The following is a 16,164-nucleotide window of genomic DNA, read 5'->3' on the forward strand; positions in this document are numbered from 1 at the left end:
CAATACGGCCTCTACATCAACAGGCAAGGAGGAGTGTGCTCGTCGGCCAAGAGGCACTCTGTCTCTGGGACTTCTGCATCGGCTACAACATCCATTTGGAAGCTGGTCACCTCCCCATCGTCAGGAATGCCCCAGCAGATGACCTCAGCAGGGACTTCTCCTCTCACCAAGAGTGGTTGCTCTGCTCAGAGGTGTCCTGCATGATCTTCCAGAGGTGGGGACCTCCCCAGGTAGATCTGTTTGCCACCAGGTGAAACAGAAAGTGACGTTGGTTTTTCTCCTGGCAGGGCCTGAGCAAGGGCTCCCTCTCCAATGTCTTCCTCCTACTGTGGACCGAGGGTCTGATGTACGCATTCCCTCTGATCCCTCTGGTCAGCTGCATCCTAGTAAAGATCAAGAGGGACAAGGCACAGGTCATCGTGATCGCCCCTGCGGGGCCTCGGCAGCACTGTTTTTTGGCAAGCTCATAAATGTGGTGGTGGCCCCTCCCTGGCCCCTTCCCTACCTTTTGGTCCTGCTGTCACAGGATCTCGGTCGGCTCCTACACCCTACCCTCAAGTCTCTGCACCTCTCGGTGTGGATGCTCTGTGGTTAAACCCAAAGGAGTGTATCCAGCAGGTCCTCCCAGAAAGTAGGAAGTCATCCACAAGACTAACTTACCTGGCCAAGTGGACGAGGTTTTCCTGTTAAGTGTCGGAGTGCGGCATTTTTCCCTCACGTTCTTCAGTGCAGTCCATCTTGGACTACTTACTGCAGCTCAGGAACCAGGGTCTAGCGCATTGCGGTCATCTCCGCATTCCACCAGCCAATCCAAGGTCAGACAGGCTTTTCTCATGACATGACTGTCAGGTTCCTAAGGGGCCTCGAGAGGCTTTACCCGCAGGTCCGGGCCCCTGTCCCATAGTGGGACTGTAAATCTGGTCCTTTCCAGGCTCACTGGACTGCCTTCTGAGCCACTGGGCTCCTGCTTCCTTTCCTACTTGTCCTGGAAAGTCGCTTTCCTGGTAGCAGTGACTTCAGTGAGATGAGTCTCCGAGATTAAGGCATTGACCTCAGAACCACCTTACATGGTGTTTTATAAGGACAAGGTCCAGCTGCAGCCCCAACCAGCCTTCCTGCCGAAGGTGGTATCTTCCTTCCACAAGAGCCAGGATGTATTCCTGCCAGTGTTCTGTCCCAAGCCACACAAGACTGCGTTGGACGTCCAGAGGGCCTCGGCATTTTACTTGTAGCGTGCAAAGCCTTTCTGTAAATTGACCCAGCTCTTCATCGCTTCAGCGGATAGGATGAAGGGCCTTCTGGTTTCTTCACAGAGAATTTCCAACTGGATCACCTCTTGCATAAAGACCAATTAAGAGCTAGCAAAAGTCCCGCTGCTGCCAGTGGTCAGGGCCCATTCAACTAGAGCGCAGGCGTCTTTGGTGGCCTTCCTGGCGCACATCCTGATCGAGGACATCTGTCGAGCCACGACATGGTCCTCGGTCCACACGTACACGTCTCATTATGCCATCACCCAGCAGGCTAGAGACGATGCTGGGTTTGGCAGACCTGTATTACAATCTGCGCAGCCATGAACTCCTATCCGCCTCCACAGGAACTGCTGGAAGTCACCTAATGTGGAATGGTGTTCTTCAAGATGTTGCTCATGTCCATTCCACGGCCCGCCCTCCTTCCCCACTGTCGGAATTTCTGGCGAGAAGGAACTGAGGGTGGGGGGAGCTGGCAGCGCCCCTTATACCGTGTCATGCAGGCACCACTCCAGAGGGCGCCAGAGCTGCTCCCCTATGGACACTGCTGAGGGGAAAAACTTGCGGCACTGGTGCATGTGGCAAGCACACACGCACCTATTGTGGAGTGGACCCGAGCAACACATCTCGAAGAACAGCAGTTACGGAACAGGTAACTGTCTTTTCTGCTGGTATAGGAACATGACCTTCCTGAACGACATTAGCGATGTGCACAGAAGCCACCTTCTGTTGGCATAGCTGCCCCTACACTGGGGGTTTTGTTGGCATACCTATATTGCTGTGGGGAAGAGGATAGCATTTTTTCCCCTGACTGACACAGCGATACCAGTATACATTTTAAGTGTAAATGAGGCACAGAATGCAGACATGCTGGATTAGTGCTCTAACTGCACCCCTCATCCTCTTGCTGGCAATTGAAATAACTTTAGTTTGAGCTTTTTGTTTGATATTGTTTCTTCATCAAACAAGGCCCTTCCTAAGGTTTCCTCCCATTATCTTTCAATCCTAGAACCTGGTTCCTTCAGCCTAGAGACCCACTGCCATCTCCCTTATGTCCAGAGTGGGTTGTCATGGTAAGTCAGCAACAATCAGTTGTCATTCCCGTGCAGGGTCCCAATAGCTACTGACAAGGTGGGTGGATAGGAAACTCTGCCGCCTTGCTAACAGTTGAATTTAGCTAAATCATTGCACATAACAATGTGGAGGACCTTGGATTTGGTGAACACAACACCATTTGAGTTCCCATTTATGATTCATCTGGATAGGCTGTTTCACTGGTTGTTGAAATCTGTGTTCATGTTCATGCATAGGGTTTTTAATGTGTATCCAACTGACAGATACATTACAAATGTAATTGATTTGGTGGCAATGAAATTTTTATTGGACCAAAGGGGGCAATGAACTCCTGAAAATCTTTAAATTCATTGTTCTTGTCCAGAATATACCCAAGTTGCGTTAGGAAGCTCATGTGGAAGGGTATAGCGCCCAGGACTGCCTTTTCCATTCTTATGACTTGATTATTGTTTTGTTTCTTTTGTAATTTCTTGCTGTAATTTTTGTTTATGTACCTGCTGTTCCACGAGATCCTCATTAAAAGAAGATTCACATCCCATGGGCTGTCTTACTCATCAACTTAAAAACAATAGTTTGTAAGGAGTAATAAAACAGGATTTGATTGGAGCCTTCTAGAAAATACTTTTAAAAGTAAAGGGCTCTGAAAGAAGAAGGGATTTTAAAAGAAAAGGGTTGTTAATGTGGATTTCATTTAAAACAAGCATTTTTTATTTTAAAAAGCCATGGGCTCATTGATATATTGGTTTTCGTCGAATGTTTGACAAAAGTTCATTATTGATTGATGTAAGAAACCAGTTAAGAGATGGTTACCAAGATAATGGGAAATTAAATTTCTACTCATGTAGTGATTAATTTCCTACTAGATCAGTAAAACATTTTTTAACAGAATGTATTACCAGGATGAAACATGGTGGTAGAACATTTTCACCAAATATTGGTAAACTGTACATTGCACTATGTTTTGATTAGTTATCAACCTGTCTTACTTTGTTAAAATAGTTCCCACTTACTACCAGAATAGTGGTGGTACCACCATCAGTAGTACTAAACATTGCTTGCAAAAAGTCTCTGGATCCTATCAGTGTAATAAAACATCTGACCATTTAAGTGATCCAACTGGTATGTCCATGTTTAATTTAATTAATTTTTAAAAGCAATTTGGGCAGAATTTTTCAGTGGCTCATAGGAAACAGGTGACAATATTTGACCCACAGAAGCATTCTGAATGTATATACCCTTAGAGTGGTGGTGTACCTCTCTGTTCTTCTTTTGGTCCTCCAAAGGCTTTATGGGTGCATAGTTTCTACCATTTGGGGGTATATACTTGATGGTAGCTTTTGTTGGATGTGCTTTTTAGGTGAATTAAGGAACTTTATACCCATGACCAGTGTGAATATTAAGTAGTTCTTAATGCTCATTTCTGTTCTTAAGAGAACTTTGTTTTCATGAAAATTAGATTGTAAATCGACATTAAAAGTTAACTTCATCACCAGTACTGAGAGCGGGCCTGTAGGTTTCATTTGATTATCTTTTGAGAAATTAGAGATTCTAATTTTCATATAAGAACAAGATTTGCCTGATGCTTCTGGTGTTAAAAACAAATCTGGGAATGTCCCATGTTGATTAAATAGGTCAAAGCCTTCCAAGGCTGAAAGATTTCTTGAAATTAAGTTTTCTTAAAACAGATGGACCATATCATGCTATTTGTTTTAATCAGATCCTCCCACTGAAACCAGTCAAACTGATGAAGTTGTATAGTCAAGGATTACAGCTAGATTATGGTGGAAGCGAGACAGCTTCACATCTGAATACTGGCCAGACAGTATTGCTTTTGTTAGCAATTAAACTTTGCCCATAACTTCTCACTGTATTTGGAATGTTCTCCATACATTTGAGCATTCAAGTTGTCTTTCTAACTTGTTCTTTAAATGTAAAATGTTTCTGATTATAAGTAATTATTTCCATTTTGATTTTATTTGTCATCTGAAACCTCTGTCCTTGACACATTAGTCGTAACAGAGGAAACTAACATGGATAATAGCTTTGAGATTTGGATCAAATTAAAGGTATATTGGAAATATTGGAGAGAAATGTGAAAATACAATTAGGTTAAATGAGCCTCTTGCCTTATCTTTGTTTCTTCATTTAATTCCAGTTCTGTGTTTCTAAAGTTTTTTTATTTTTGAAGTTTAAATGAATTGATACCATTATCTGGGAGTTGAATTGTTCTGTCTTCCCTATTACCCAGCAACAGATGCTGTACAGTTCCCTTTGGAACTTTTATCCATTGAAGTCAGCAGGAGGCGCTCAGTATCTTGCAGCAATAGGTTAAGTACACTTGATAATAGAGACTGGTGCTGCACTCTTTAAAATCAATGGGAGCAGGATAAGACCCATGGAGACTAGAAACTTCATTTTGGAGTCTGAGGTCATGTATGTGCCTGAAATTTTGAAAGCAGTTTGTAGCAGTTACATCAGCAGCGCTTGTGTTTTACATGTTATAGAATGACCGTGGTGGTGGCAGAGAGAGAGACCACACCAACCCCTTTATGATTTGATAGAACACAATGCAATTTTAATTGGAAAAATCAGTAATTAAGTTTTGGTACCCTTTGAAATCATTGCAGTTACTAAATGTTAGTGTAAATGTAACCATAACCGCATAATACAGAGTTTAATTAAATCATCTGATATCAGTGGTTGCCCCATTCTTTTCTCCTACAGACTTGCAACTGGTTGCGGCAGAATGCACCATCCTAATGGCCTTGTATTAAAGGGGAAAAGAAAGTATGTTCTATATCCATTAGTCTTTGAACTGCTGAAATAGAGGACAGACCTAGACCACAAATTTCAGAAGCAAGTTAAGAATCAGAAAAGTAAAAAAAAAAAAAATCCCATTTATTATTGATTGATTTTTGTTTTGTTCATTGGTCTCAAAGGTTCGGCGAGTTCACATAAGAATCCAAGCTTTTGGATACTTAACTGAACAGAGTCGCCAAATATTTTTGAGCTGCTTTCGGTGCTATACAAAAATTAACAGTAGATTAAAAGAATATTATGGGTGTGAGAGAAGAGAGGGTGTATATCTTGTGGGAGGTGGTGAGGTGAGCTAATCAGTGTTTGGCTCTGGAGAAAGTTTACTTTGTGCTTCCTACTCAAGGCTGCACTGGAGTAGTCTCTCTCTGCCAAATTCTGTCTTGTAAATCTTTCCCTTTGTCCTACTCTGTTATATATATTTTTTTATTTTATTACATTACTATGGGCTCCATCCACAGCCTTAAGCTAATACAGTTAGCTCTTCCCTTTTAACCCTCAAGGAGTTCCTTTCTTGTGGAAGCAATGTTTTGGTTCCTTACTGGGCATATGGCATGGCACCTCAGTTTCCGTGCGTTTATTCATGCTGTTAGAGCATATTTTAAAAAGCCTCGTGTATTGACGTATCCATTGTGGACCATGTTCTAATAAAAAACCCCAAATCTTAAGAAGAATTAGGGAAGTACTATCATTTCGGTCCCTACTAATATTTTTATCATGGCATGTGAAGAAATGTTTCTGTTTGCTGAGATTTTTAGATGTAATTCTTTTTTAAACTAGGAGATAAAGTTTCATGTAGACTGGTCTTTGAGGGTGGAATAGGGGTGTGTGTGTGTGTATGTGTTGGAGAAGCGGTTTCCTGGTAACCCCTGCATAAATCTAACAGTCATATAATGTTCCTCCAACTAAAACTTCAATATGGTGGATGCTTCTGGGTGAGCATTATCCTGTAGGCCCCTATTAGCTGACTCCATAGAGCATATTTTACTTCATAAAGCTTAGTAGGTATTAATTGGTGTGAAATATTGTATTGCAAAAAGATGAGGCAGCAGGAAGAGAGTAACTCAGAACTAATTTTAGAAAGTGCTTGCTGGTTTAGCCTGATTTATGCAGTATCACAGTCAACATTTTCTTTTGTAGTACCTAGAGATACAGATGTTCTAGTAGCAGCAGCAACTGGTGGAAGTTGCAGTAGTGTTGCATTGTTAACGGCACATCACTGGCATTTTGCTAATGGATCCTTGTATGTGTATTTACGTTCTGTTAGCTTCCCTTTGATCTGTGGGAAAATTGAAGTTACCAGAGCATATATCAAATGCTTGAATACATTATTTTAAAAAACCTGAATTTATTTTCTGTTGGTGCGTTTTTCTGCAGTTATTCTGGAATTGGGCAGGGATTCAGTAAGTAAAACACAAATTAGATTTATGATAAGAGGAAGCCCTCTGAAAAAAAATCTTGGATAACTCATCATAAAATAAAGTTCAAACAAGCATACTTTGAATTGGCTTTAAGCAAATCCTGTGAAAACATGAGTCTTTTGAGTGCTTCACAAAATTGGTGGAGTTACAGTATGAATTTTGACTTACCTTTGTTAATTTTCCTCTGCTGTTAACCCACGTTTCCACTTCTGCATATAAAGTAGTCAGTCTGTCATGTGTTTGCATTTCTTTTAAATTTGTCTATTTATTGTTTGCTTTGGTGTTCTTTCATTGCTCTTCTATCATTTTGACTAAAGCTTTGATCCCACATCCTAGACTATTGTTTATGTACACTTTTGAGTGCATAGATCAGTATAAACTGTTTAGTTTGTTCCTTTTCTACTAATTTTTGTTTAAAAATGTGGCAATATACATTTTTACTATATTTTCAAACTAAAAACAGAAACCTTAACTCTCTAATGTGTTTTCCTGAAAACTGTGTACCTTTTTATATATACATTTAAAAAAAATTATTAGCTTTAAAAAAAATTTACCAGTTCTTTTTTATTTGTATAGGGGAAAATGCAGTGTTGCCCTTCTGAATGAGACAGAATCTGTGTTGTCATATCTTGATAAAGAGGTAATACACATCACTAAATCTTTTTAGTTTACTTAGACTCTCTAGATCTGAATATTTATCTTCTGATATTTATAGTAAGATTTTAGTAAATGCAGTACAATTTAAAAAAAATCAGTTTTGAATGTCTTGTTAGAGATTTGGTGAAAATACCTCTTGGTTTCATGAGAATTATGGATTAAAGTCATTTAATCCATTGTATCTTTTCTCTTTTTATTATAATAGTCAATTAAATAGTTATTGTCACCTGGACATAAAAATTAAAATATACACTTCCTTCAGACATGTTAGGTGCTTTTTAAAAAAGTAGCTTAAAATATATTATAAAACCTTGAACATAAAATGCCTTTTTCAGTGGTTTTAGTTATTTGAATATTAGGCAAACACTTTTTTTGGTTTGAAATCAGTAAGAGTTCATCTTCATAGTTGTATACCAGCATCATTAATGTATTATAAGCATGACTCTAAAAATAGTGCTTAGCTGCTACTCCAGTCAGCAGAGGTAAGGGGCATACTAGTGCTTTTTTGGTGTAGGTCTTATTCAAAAATTGATGGTGTTTTGGACTGAGTTGTAGTTTGTAAAAATCTTTGAGAGGGTAATTAATTAAGGGGGGGGGAAATATAATTCAGAAAATGGTTTCCATCAGACATTCCAAATTTTGGGGACAAGTAGCTGATCATTGTACCTTTTTAACGTTGCACATACACTCTTATGAAATATCTTCCAAACAATTTTATTCAATATAAGAGACTCTGTATGAGCCATTTAAACAGGGAGACAATATTAAACTTACTTAAATCTGTATTCACTAAAATGGAGATTAATATATTTTGTAGCTTTTTATTTGCCTGTCTTGCACCCTCAAAGGGAGCTTGGAAGGTCCGTACAAGTGAATTTGATACTGAAAGAGTAGAGTGTTTTTTTTGTATTTGTAATTTTTAAATGAAAAGTTTATAGGATTAAAGTTAAAATGAAATAAATGAATTAATATTATTGCAAATATCTCTTCCTTTTTAGGATACATTTTTTTATTCGCTGGTATACGATCCATCACTGAAAACGCTTTTAGCAGACAAAGGAGAAATCAGAGTGGGACCTCGATATCAAGCAGATGTACCAGACATGCTTGTTGAAGGTAAATATTTTTTGGCCTTCGGGCGTTTTGGGTTTTAAAAAAAAAAAAAAACCCAACATATCACATTATTATTTCTGTTGAGTTGCAAAGGTGAGATAGGTATCTTCCAAAACAGAAAGATCTTGGCTCCCTATTGTGAGGAACAGAAAAACTACATTAGATATAATGGGGCTCCAAAAGCGGGAAGATTGGGTAGCCGGTGAAAGGACGTTATGACCCGGTGAGGGTTTGTGTGTCATGATATAATAAAGACCATATATATATATTTTTTTTTTAATTGACCATTTGTTTGGTTAAGTTGGCTAATTTCAGGTAGGCCTCACAGGAAAAGGTATCTTAAGCACACACATTATAGACCCTATAAAGCAACAATACAAAAGAAAAATGTGTGCGCTCCTAAAAAGGCATTGCTTGCTGAACACATGACCTCCCCTTGTTAATTATCAACTTACATCAAGGTTAAGGTGATATATACTATTGCTTTTCTATTTTGTAGTAGGGTTGAAATAAACATTTCTTCCTGAGAACAACTTGAAAATCATAGGTCGTCTTACCTTGCTCATGTAGTTGGAATTTAAGATTTGTATTAATCTTTTTTTATACATAAACTTTATTTTTTGTTTTTATATGAATTTTACATATGGTATATATTTAAAGCTGATCGGTAATGTGAGGGGTGTGAACTGTTTGCCATCTATTTTTAGTGCACATATATTGGCTTTGGAAATTTTATGAACAGTCTTTGTTACCGAGTTTTATGTTCTGATTAGAGTGGTAGTAAAGGAAGCAGTTTTCCTGAGGAATGGCTAAGATAGAAATATGATTTCCCAACAATCTTGGGTGTGTGTTCCTTAATAAGGGAAGAACTTTTATGAAATTCATCCCAGTAGCACAAAGTCAATGGGAGTTCTGAGTGCACATGAAATACAGGACTGCACCCTTAATGGAATGTTAAAGTGCTCTTTTATTCCTGTCCGGTGTGCTGCTTGTTTTGTTTGTTTTAAAAACTAGTGTTCAAAGTTTTTGTCTAATGAACTATGTAATGGAAGAATTTTTTTTTTTCACCAAGAAAGGTAGACTGATTGTATTATAGATGCAAGTGGCAGATCACTGCATTATTATTCTGGTTATGTTATTTATTAGCTACTTGACAAGGTAAGGTAGTCATGGAAAAACTTTTTCAGTGTTGCATGTGAACAATATACACTTGCTGCAAACATGACTGGAATATGATGCAATGTACCTGGTTCTAGGGAACCAGATAATTTCTTTATTATATAAAGATTCATATGATGAAAGAGAGTGTTTACTAAGGATGTGAATAGAGAGCAACTGTGACACTTCTGGGTACAGGGTGAATCACTACCACTTATTACAGCATGAGAGATCCTTGTCTGTGCCCATTGGGGGAAACTTGCCTAAAACTACTGGCTGCTGACAATATCATTGCTCCATTCCAGATTTCGCAAGCCCTGTTCTGTCCCTCTGCAGGCTAGCAGTTTGCACTGCCCAGCCCTCAGGCTCCCTAAATAAGTCTTTGGGGCAGAGCAGAGATTACCTGTGGCGAAATCAGTGGAGATGGTTAGTCCCAGAGTTGTGCTCTGGCCATGGGGCACAGGCCTCTCCAACCTGTCTGTACACTCCACTTTGTTGCACTTGAGTCCCTTGACTGCTGGGCACCCTCAGTGAAAGCAGATTTGCTGCCTCTGTGGAAGCAGTGCCCTCAGTTCACTAGCTTCCCCTCAGTTCAGCACTCTTCTTAGCCCACAGCACTTAAGGCTTGTTTACGCATACAGTGCTGCAGTGGTGCAATTGCAGTGCTTAGTGACTGAAGATGCTACTTACGCCGACGGGAGAGCTACTCCCATCAGCGTAGGTAATCCACCTCCTCAAGAGGCAGTAGCTATGTCGATAGGAGAAGCCCTCCTGTTCACATAGCATTGTCTACACCAGAAGTTTGGTCGGTATAATTGCGTCACTCATGGGTGTGGATTTATGTGATGTAGTTATACCCACATAAATCTGTAGTGTAGACCAAGCCTTAGTCATGTCTGTAGTAAAATGAAATAGAAGTTTATTTGACAAAGCTTAAGATAAAAGTCCAGATAGAAGCACCTACAAGGACTGGAAACATATGGTTACAGATCAAAGGAAAATATAAAATGCAATTTAGAGCCCATGCTTATTAACAAATTCCTTTTCTGTCTAATAAGGTATTACTTAACCAATGGTCAGTCAATACAGCACTTGTTCAGTTGACAACTTCATGGTTTCACTTTACAACCATAACAGAGTTCTTTTAATATAGGTTTTTGTATGGCACTTAGAGGAAGGGCCCTACCAAATTCACGGCCATGAAAAACACTTCACAGACCATGAAATCTGGTCTTGTGTGTGCCTTTACCCTATACTATACAGATTTCACAGGGGAAACCAGCATTTCTCAAATTGGGGGTCCTGACCCAAAAGGGACTTGCAAGGGGGTCACAGTATTGTCACCCTTACTTCTGCGGTGCCTTCAGAGCTGGGTGTTTGGAAAGCAGCCACCGTTGGCTGGATGCCCAGTTCTGAAGGCGGCGCCCCACTAGCAGCAGTGCGGAAGTAAGGGTGGCAGTACCAGACCAGGCCATCCTTACTTCTGTGTTGCTGCTGGCGGCGGCTCTGCCTTCAGAGCTGGGCTCCCAGCCGGCAGTCACCGCTCTCCAGCTGCCCAGCTCTGAAAGCAGCGCCACCGCCGGCCGCAGCGCAGAAGTACAGGTAGCAATACTACGACCTCCCCATACAATAACTTTGTGACTTCCCCCACGGCTCCTTTTTGGGTCAGGACCCCTACAATTACAACACCATCAAATTTGATTTAAATAGCCGAAATCATGAAATTTCCTATTTTAAAAATCCTATGACCCTGAAATTGACCAAAATGGACCGTGAATTTGGTAGGGCCCTACTTATATCTATCGTTGCAAACTAAAATTTAAAAAAAGAGCATCGACATGCCATTGTGAGAATTTAAAATATGTATTTGTACCCATTAATTTTTAAAAAAAGCTTAGAGACTTGTATGGTTAGGGAAGTACATAGTATGTATGTATAAGCAAGTATTGAAGCAAGGGGGGGAAATGTGTTATAATGGTCACCTAGTAGTGACCATTAAGGTTTCTTTGTGACGTTGGTTATAAATATATTTTCATGTATACATAACATTCTAAACGGTTCTTCTTTGGGTTAAAAATATTCATTCTTAGTCTCATCTCAAGGGAATCCCCCCCCCAATTCTGTTCAACTATATAGTTGTATTAGGTGGACAAATATAACAAACGAAATCTTCAAGATCCAATCCAGTGCTCTAGCTTCTAGTCCACAGGGATCAACTTTGCTACAAACAAAGCATGATAACCTATTGCTGCTATCAGCTACTTTGTTCTCTCAAGTGGGATAGGTCTGTATGATGGATCCACCCCTGCTGATGAACCTTGTGAGTGTCAAGACGATGCCACATGATGGAATTTCTGATTTTTTTTCAGTTTGCCTTTTAAAAAAAACCGAAGGAATTATACACCAAAAAAATGTTAAAAAACATTATTAACGTTGCAATGTCAAGCACTGAAATGTTGGAAAATGCCAAAATTAAGGGTACCTGTGTATCCTTGTGCCTGTGCAGTATGATGCAGTCTCTCATTACATGATCCCATACTTTTTTTTTAAACAATACCCCTGCCTCATTCAGTGCACAGGATGGACCCTGCTCTGGGGATAAATCTGGTTTCTGTACAGGACCCCTGCTTCCTTTGTTGCAGACGTTGGAAGCTGTGTAGTGAATGAGGCGGGGGACTGCAGAAAGAGAAGGGACAGTCTCATGGCAAAGACAGTTGAATGGTGCCCTGGAGAACTGGATTCTATTCCTCACTGCCACAGAGTTCCTATGCAATGCTAGTTAAGCAACTAGTCAAACTTTTCACAGGTTGTCACTAATTATGTATTCCTCGTTTTCTGGGTGCTTGACTTGAGAGCCTGGGGTCTGATTTGCAGAAGTTCAGAGCTCTCATAGCCGCAACTGAAGTTGGGGACTGTTCTTTGATCGTACAGAATGTGATATAACGCTAAATACTGTGGGGGAAAATCAAGTTCTGGATGTCCCAAATTGGACTCCCAGAGTTAGTGGATACTTTTGACCATAATCTCACTGTGCCTGAGTTGCCAGTCTGTTAAATGGTGATAATATGGTCCCTCATCTCAAAGGAGTGGTGTTAAAATATATGCATGAATACTTACAAAGCACTCACATCTATAAGTGATGAGTGCCATAGAAAAGCTCATGAGGAAATAATTCTGTATTCAGAGCAAAGTTTGAATAGTGTGCAGTAAATAAATTCTGTGCCACTCATTGGACAAGGGGAAAACAAAACAATGAATAGCTGCTCATTAAGAGAGCACTGTCCATTCTGTGTACTAAATGAGGTTGGAGCCTTATAGAATAAATACGTAGTCTGTGGAAAAAATATGTAATCATGTAATTAAAGACTAATCATAAAGGAGGCACACGAGGGCTGAATTAAGACTGAACAGGCAACCTTAATTCTTACTTTTCCTTGATTTTTTTTTTGCAACAATAATAATGTTCTTTTAAAAAAAAATTTGTGTGCAATATCAATTTAGCTTAAGTCAGTTCCTTGCTGAATTAAGCTAAACTAATATAAACCAGGTTTAAGTCTGATTAAAAGTGCCCACACTGATTTTTTTTGCACTGGTTTAGCTAAATCCATTTGAAATAACACCTTTAGTTAAACTAATGTTACTTTGGATCTTGACTAGGCCTCAATTAAGCCTTTCTTTCAACAGCATCTTAAAATTTAGGATGTGAACTAAGCCTGCTTTGGAGTGAAGCTGCTATCCATTTTTGTCAGCAAGGGTTGCTGTGGTATCAGCGTGAGGCAGACCCACCCTTCCCCCCCAGAGCTGAGCATCCCATTCAGTGCTCCCAACTCACTCTGGTCTGGGTCCAAGAGACTGACTTTTTAAAATCTAAACTAGTTTCCTGGGAGGCAGCACAGTGCATCAGTGAGCTAATTTTCTGGCCTTATTTCTGGGCTAATGGAAAGTTGTTTGACAACACTAATAGTATTCAGATGAGAAGTATGCGGTAGCAGCCAATAGGGAGTGCATTTGTAGGGAGATGCATAGAAACCTTGAGTAGGGGGAGACAAATGGCTGAGTGGCTCTAGCATCCACAAAGAGCCTCTGTTTACTTATAACTGCACACTGTGCAGTATGTTCCATTACCAAGCTAATATTTTTATATTTCCTAAAGAACATAAAATGTAGGTGCTTTCTCACCCAAAGCCAAAATAAAAAGGCTTTGGACAGAAGGTGGGGAGAGGGATAGCTCAGTGGTTTGAGCATTGGCCTGCTAAACCCAGGGTTGTGAGTTCAATCCTTGAGGGGGCTATTTAGGGGCAAAAATTGGGGATTGGCCCTGCTTTGAGCAGGGGGTTGGACTAGATGACCTCCTGAGGTCCCTTCCAACCTCTGCACTATTCTTCTAGAGAATAGAATATCAGGGTTGGAACAGACCATATCCTTTTTCCCGCAACCCAGAAACAAGGTGTCAGGTGCTTGCATATCTGGACTGTTCTTTGTACAGCCCATGGTCTTTAGCAGAGGTTATGCCTGATATGGTTTGCTTTTGGTGTGTGGGGCTAGTCTGCCTGCGCAATTTGCTGACCTGTTGGCCATGCCTCCGTTACTTTTCTGAGCTTCCCACAACTGTTCCTATACAATCCCAAAGAGGGAGTTGCTGCAGAAATACGTTTGCGGGCCCTGCTCTTTATCCCCCCCAATCATGATATTGTATATTTATATTATTATATATATTTGCTGACGTTTATCAGTTCTTAGGAGTTTGGGTTCTTATTTATCCTAAAGTCAACAACTTTTTGTTAATGCATGACCGCAAGGTTCCTAAAGCTGCAGCTTTAGGAAAGCAGTACGTTTTAAACGAACAGCTGGCTTGTGCTAGAGAGATCAACATTATCATTTATTTTGCTTAAATTGTTGAATAAGGAGACACTCCTTGCATTCAAAGCAATTTATAAACATGATTGCATTAATCTTCACATTGGTGGTGTTATCCCCATTTTACAGATGGGGAAAGTAAGGCACCTGAGAGGTTAAGTGACTTCCCTCAGGGCTACGGAGTCAGTGGCAGAACCCAATTAAAATGATACTGCAAATTGATTCTACCCCTCTGTATCTATCTAAAAAAATACAAATAAAATATGAAAAATTCTAATGTGACAACCAGCATCTCTTGGGAGCAGCGACAATAAAGGTGTAACAGCACTGTATAGAAGACTGGCTGCTCTAGCCTGTGGTGCACTTCAGGATCCACATCTGTTTGGAACTCTGAGAGGGCAGGCTAGGATGGAAAGGAAAGGCTCTTGCATAGCTCCAGGACGGAGGTCATAATTTAGGGTTATGCTTGAGAATCAGAGAAGTTGCAAGAATATGAGTAATACAGTTGAAGTGCTGTCATCAATCTGAAATGTACAACAAATCAACACGTGGGAGGTCCCTCCTCCCTTTTACTTCTCAGTGATGGGAAAAACCTTTCCCTCAACATCTTTCCCTGTCCATTCTCCTGTGCACCCTACCTGGCACTGCCCCCTGCCCTGCTTTATCTTCCCAAATCCCTCTCTGCACACCACCTTTGCCCAACTCCTTCCCATGGGCCTTGATACCTGCACTGGGCTCAGTTCCCTTGTTACTCTCTCCCTTCCCAGTATGCTGTGGATGTCCCTGTCCTCAGCTCTGCTTCCTCCCCAGCAGGCTGTTCTTGTCTGCCTGATACCCTGCCCTAAGCCGTGCAGGGGGGAGAGTGCTGTTGCCTGGAGAGGGAGAGGCACATATTATCTTGGATCTCTGCCCTTTGCCTCCACACTTAGCTCACCTTTGTATTTTCTTCGCCCCCTCACCGTCCCGCTGCAGCATTCCTGCTCTGCACAGGCAGGGAGCAGCTTCTCTCTGCAGGAGCTGGCAAGCCCTGGAGCAGCCCCTGTTGGGAAGGTCAGAACTGCAGTCCAGTCCTAGCTGCTGAGGCTACCAATAGTGACAGCTGCAACACTGGCTACAGCTCAGACAGAAACCCTGGGCTACCAGGAAAAAAAAGTATAAATGGTGCCTCTCTTGGCGCATGCCCAAGCCTCCCCAGGGAGGTGGGCCCCACAGTTTGAGAACTGACCATTTTTTCCCTCTGTCCGGATGTTAGAAGTTGGTTGGCGGAGTACTTATTTTTGCAATGACAGAGAGTGAGGGAGCAAAACCACAAATATAAATGTATTTGAACAGGATGGATTGATTTAAATCAAACTGATTTAAATCACTGATTTTGGTTGTGCTAGCAGGCTATGGGACAGAATTCAGATTTTTCACAATTTGATTCTTCATTAATTATCAGTTTTCCACATCTGCCACTTGAGTTTTAAGAGATTCTATTGAGTCTGTTAAGAAAAACTGACTGGCAGTTACATAAATGGAGCATGATGATGTGCTCTTCCAGCCACTGCCTCTTGAATTTAGTCATTCTCATTTACCTTTACGCAAAAGCTTGGGTTATGGACTATAAAGTTAAAATGCATAAGAATTAGAAAATGCCAAGATTAGGATTAAAATGACATTAACTTCCCCACAATGCATTCAGTGTGTATCTCTAACCAATAATCAAAAATACAACCTATGCACCGTGTGACTGAGTTAATATTGTAATTGCCATAATTGAACAATTTCTATGTCTCACCTAAAGACTTGGACCTGACCTACATTAGAAAATTAGGTCTACA

The 16,164-nt window shown here is 40.6% G+C and overlaps 1 protein-coding gene across 1 annotated transcript in view; it reads left to right on the forward strand.

Moving 5' to 3' along the window:
• Positions 1–16,164, forward strand: part of MTA3 (metastasis associated 1 family member 3) — a 195,623-nt gene that overhangs the window by 57,702 nt on the left and 121,757 nt on the right. Inside the window, exons 5-6 of the mRNA XM_084624202.1 lie at positions 7,133–7,196; positions 8,212–8,329. Coding sequence (XP_084480328.1) covers positions 7,133–7,196; positions 8,212–8,329 — 182 coding nt within the window. The remainder of the gene's footprint in view (positions 1–7,132; positions 7,197–8,211; positions 8,330–16,164) is intronic.

This window comes from Lepidochelys olivacea, assembly GCF_965140295.1.
Source record: "Lepidochelys olivacea isolate rLepOli2 genome assembly, chromosome: 3".
Classification (NCBI taxonomy): domain Eukaryota; kingdom Metazoa; phylum Chordata; order Testudines; family Cheloniidae; genus Lepidochelys; species Lepidochelys olivacea.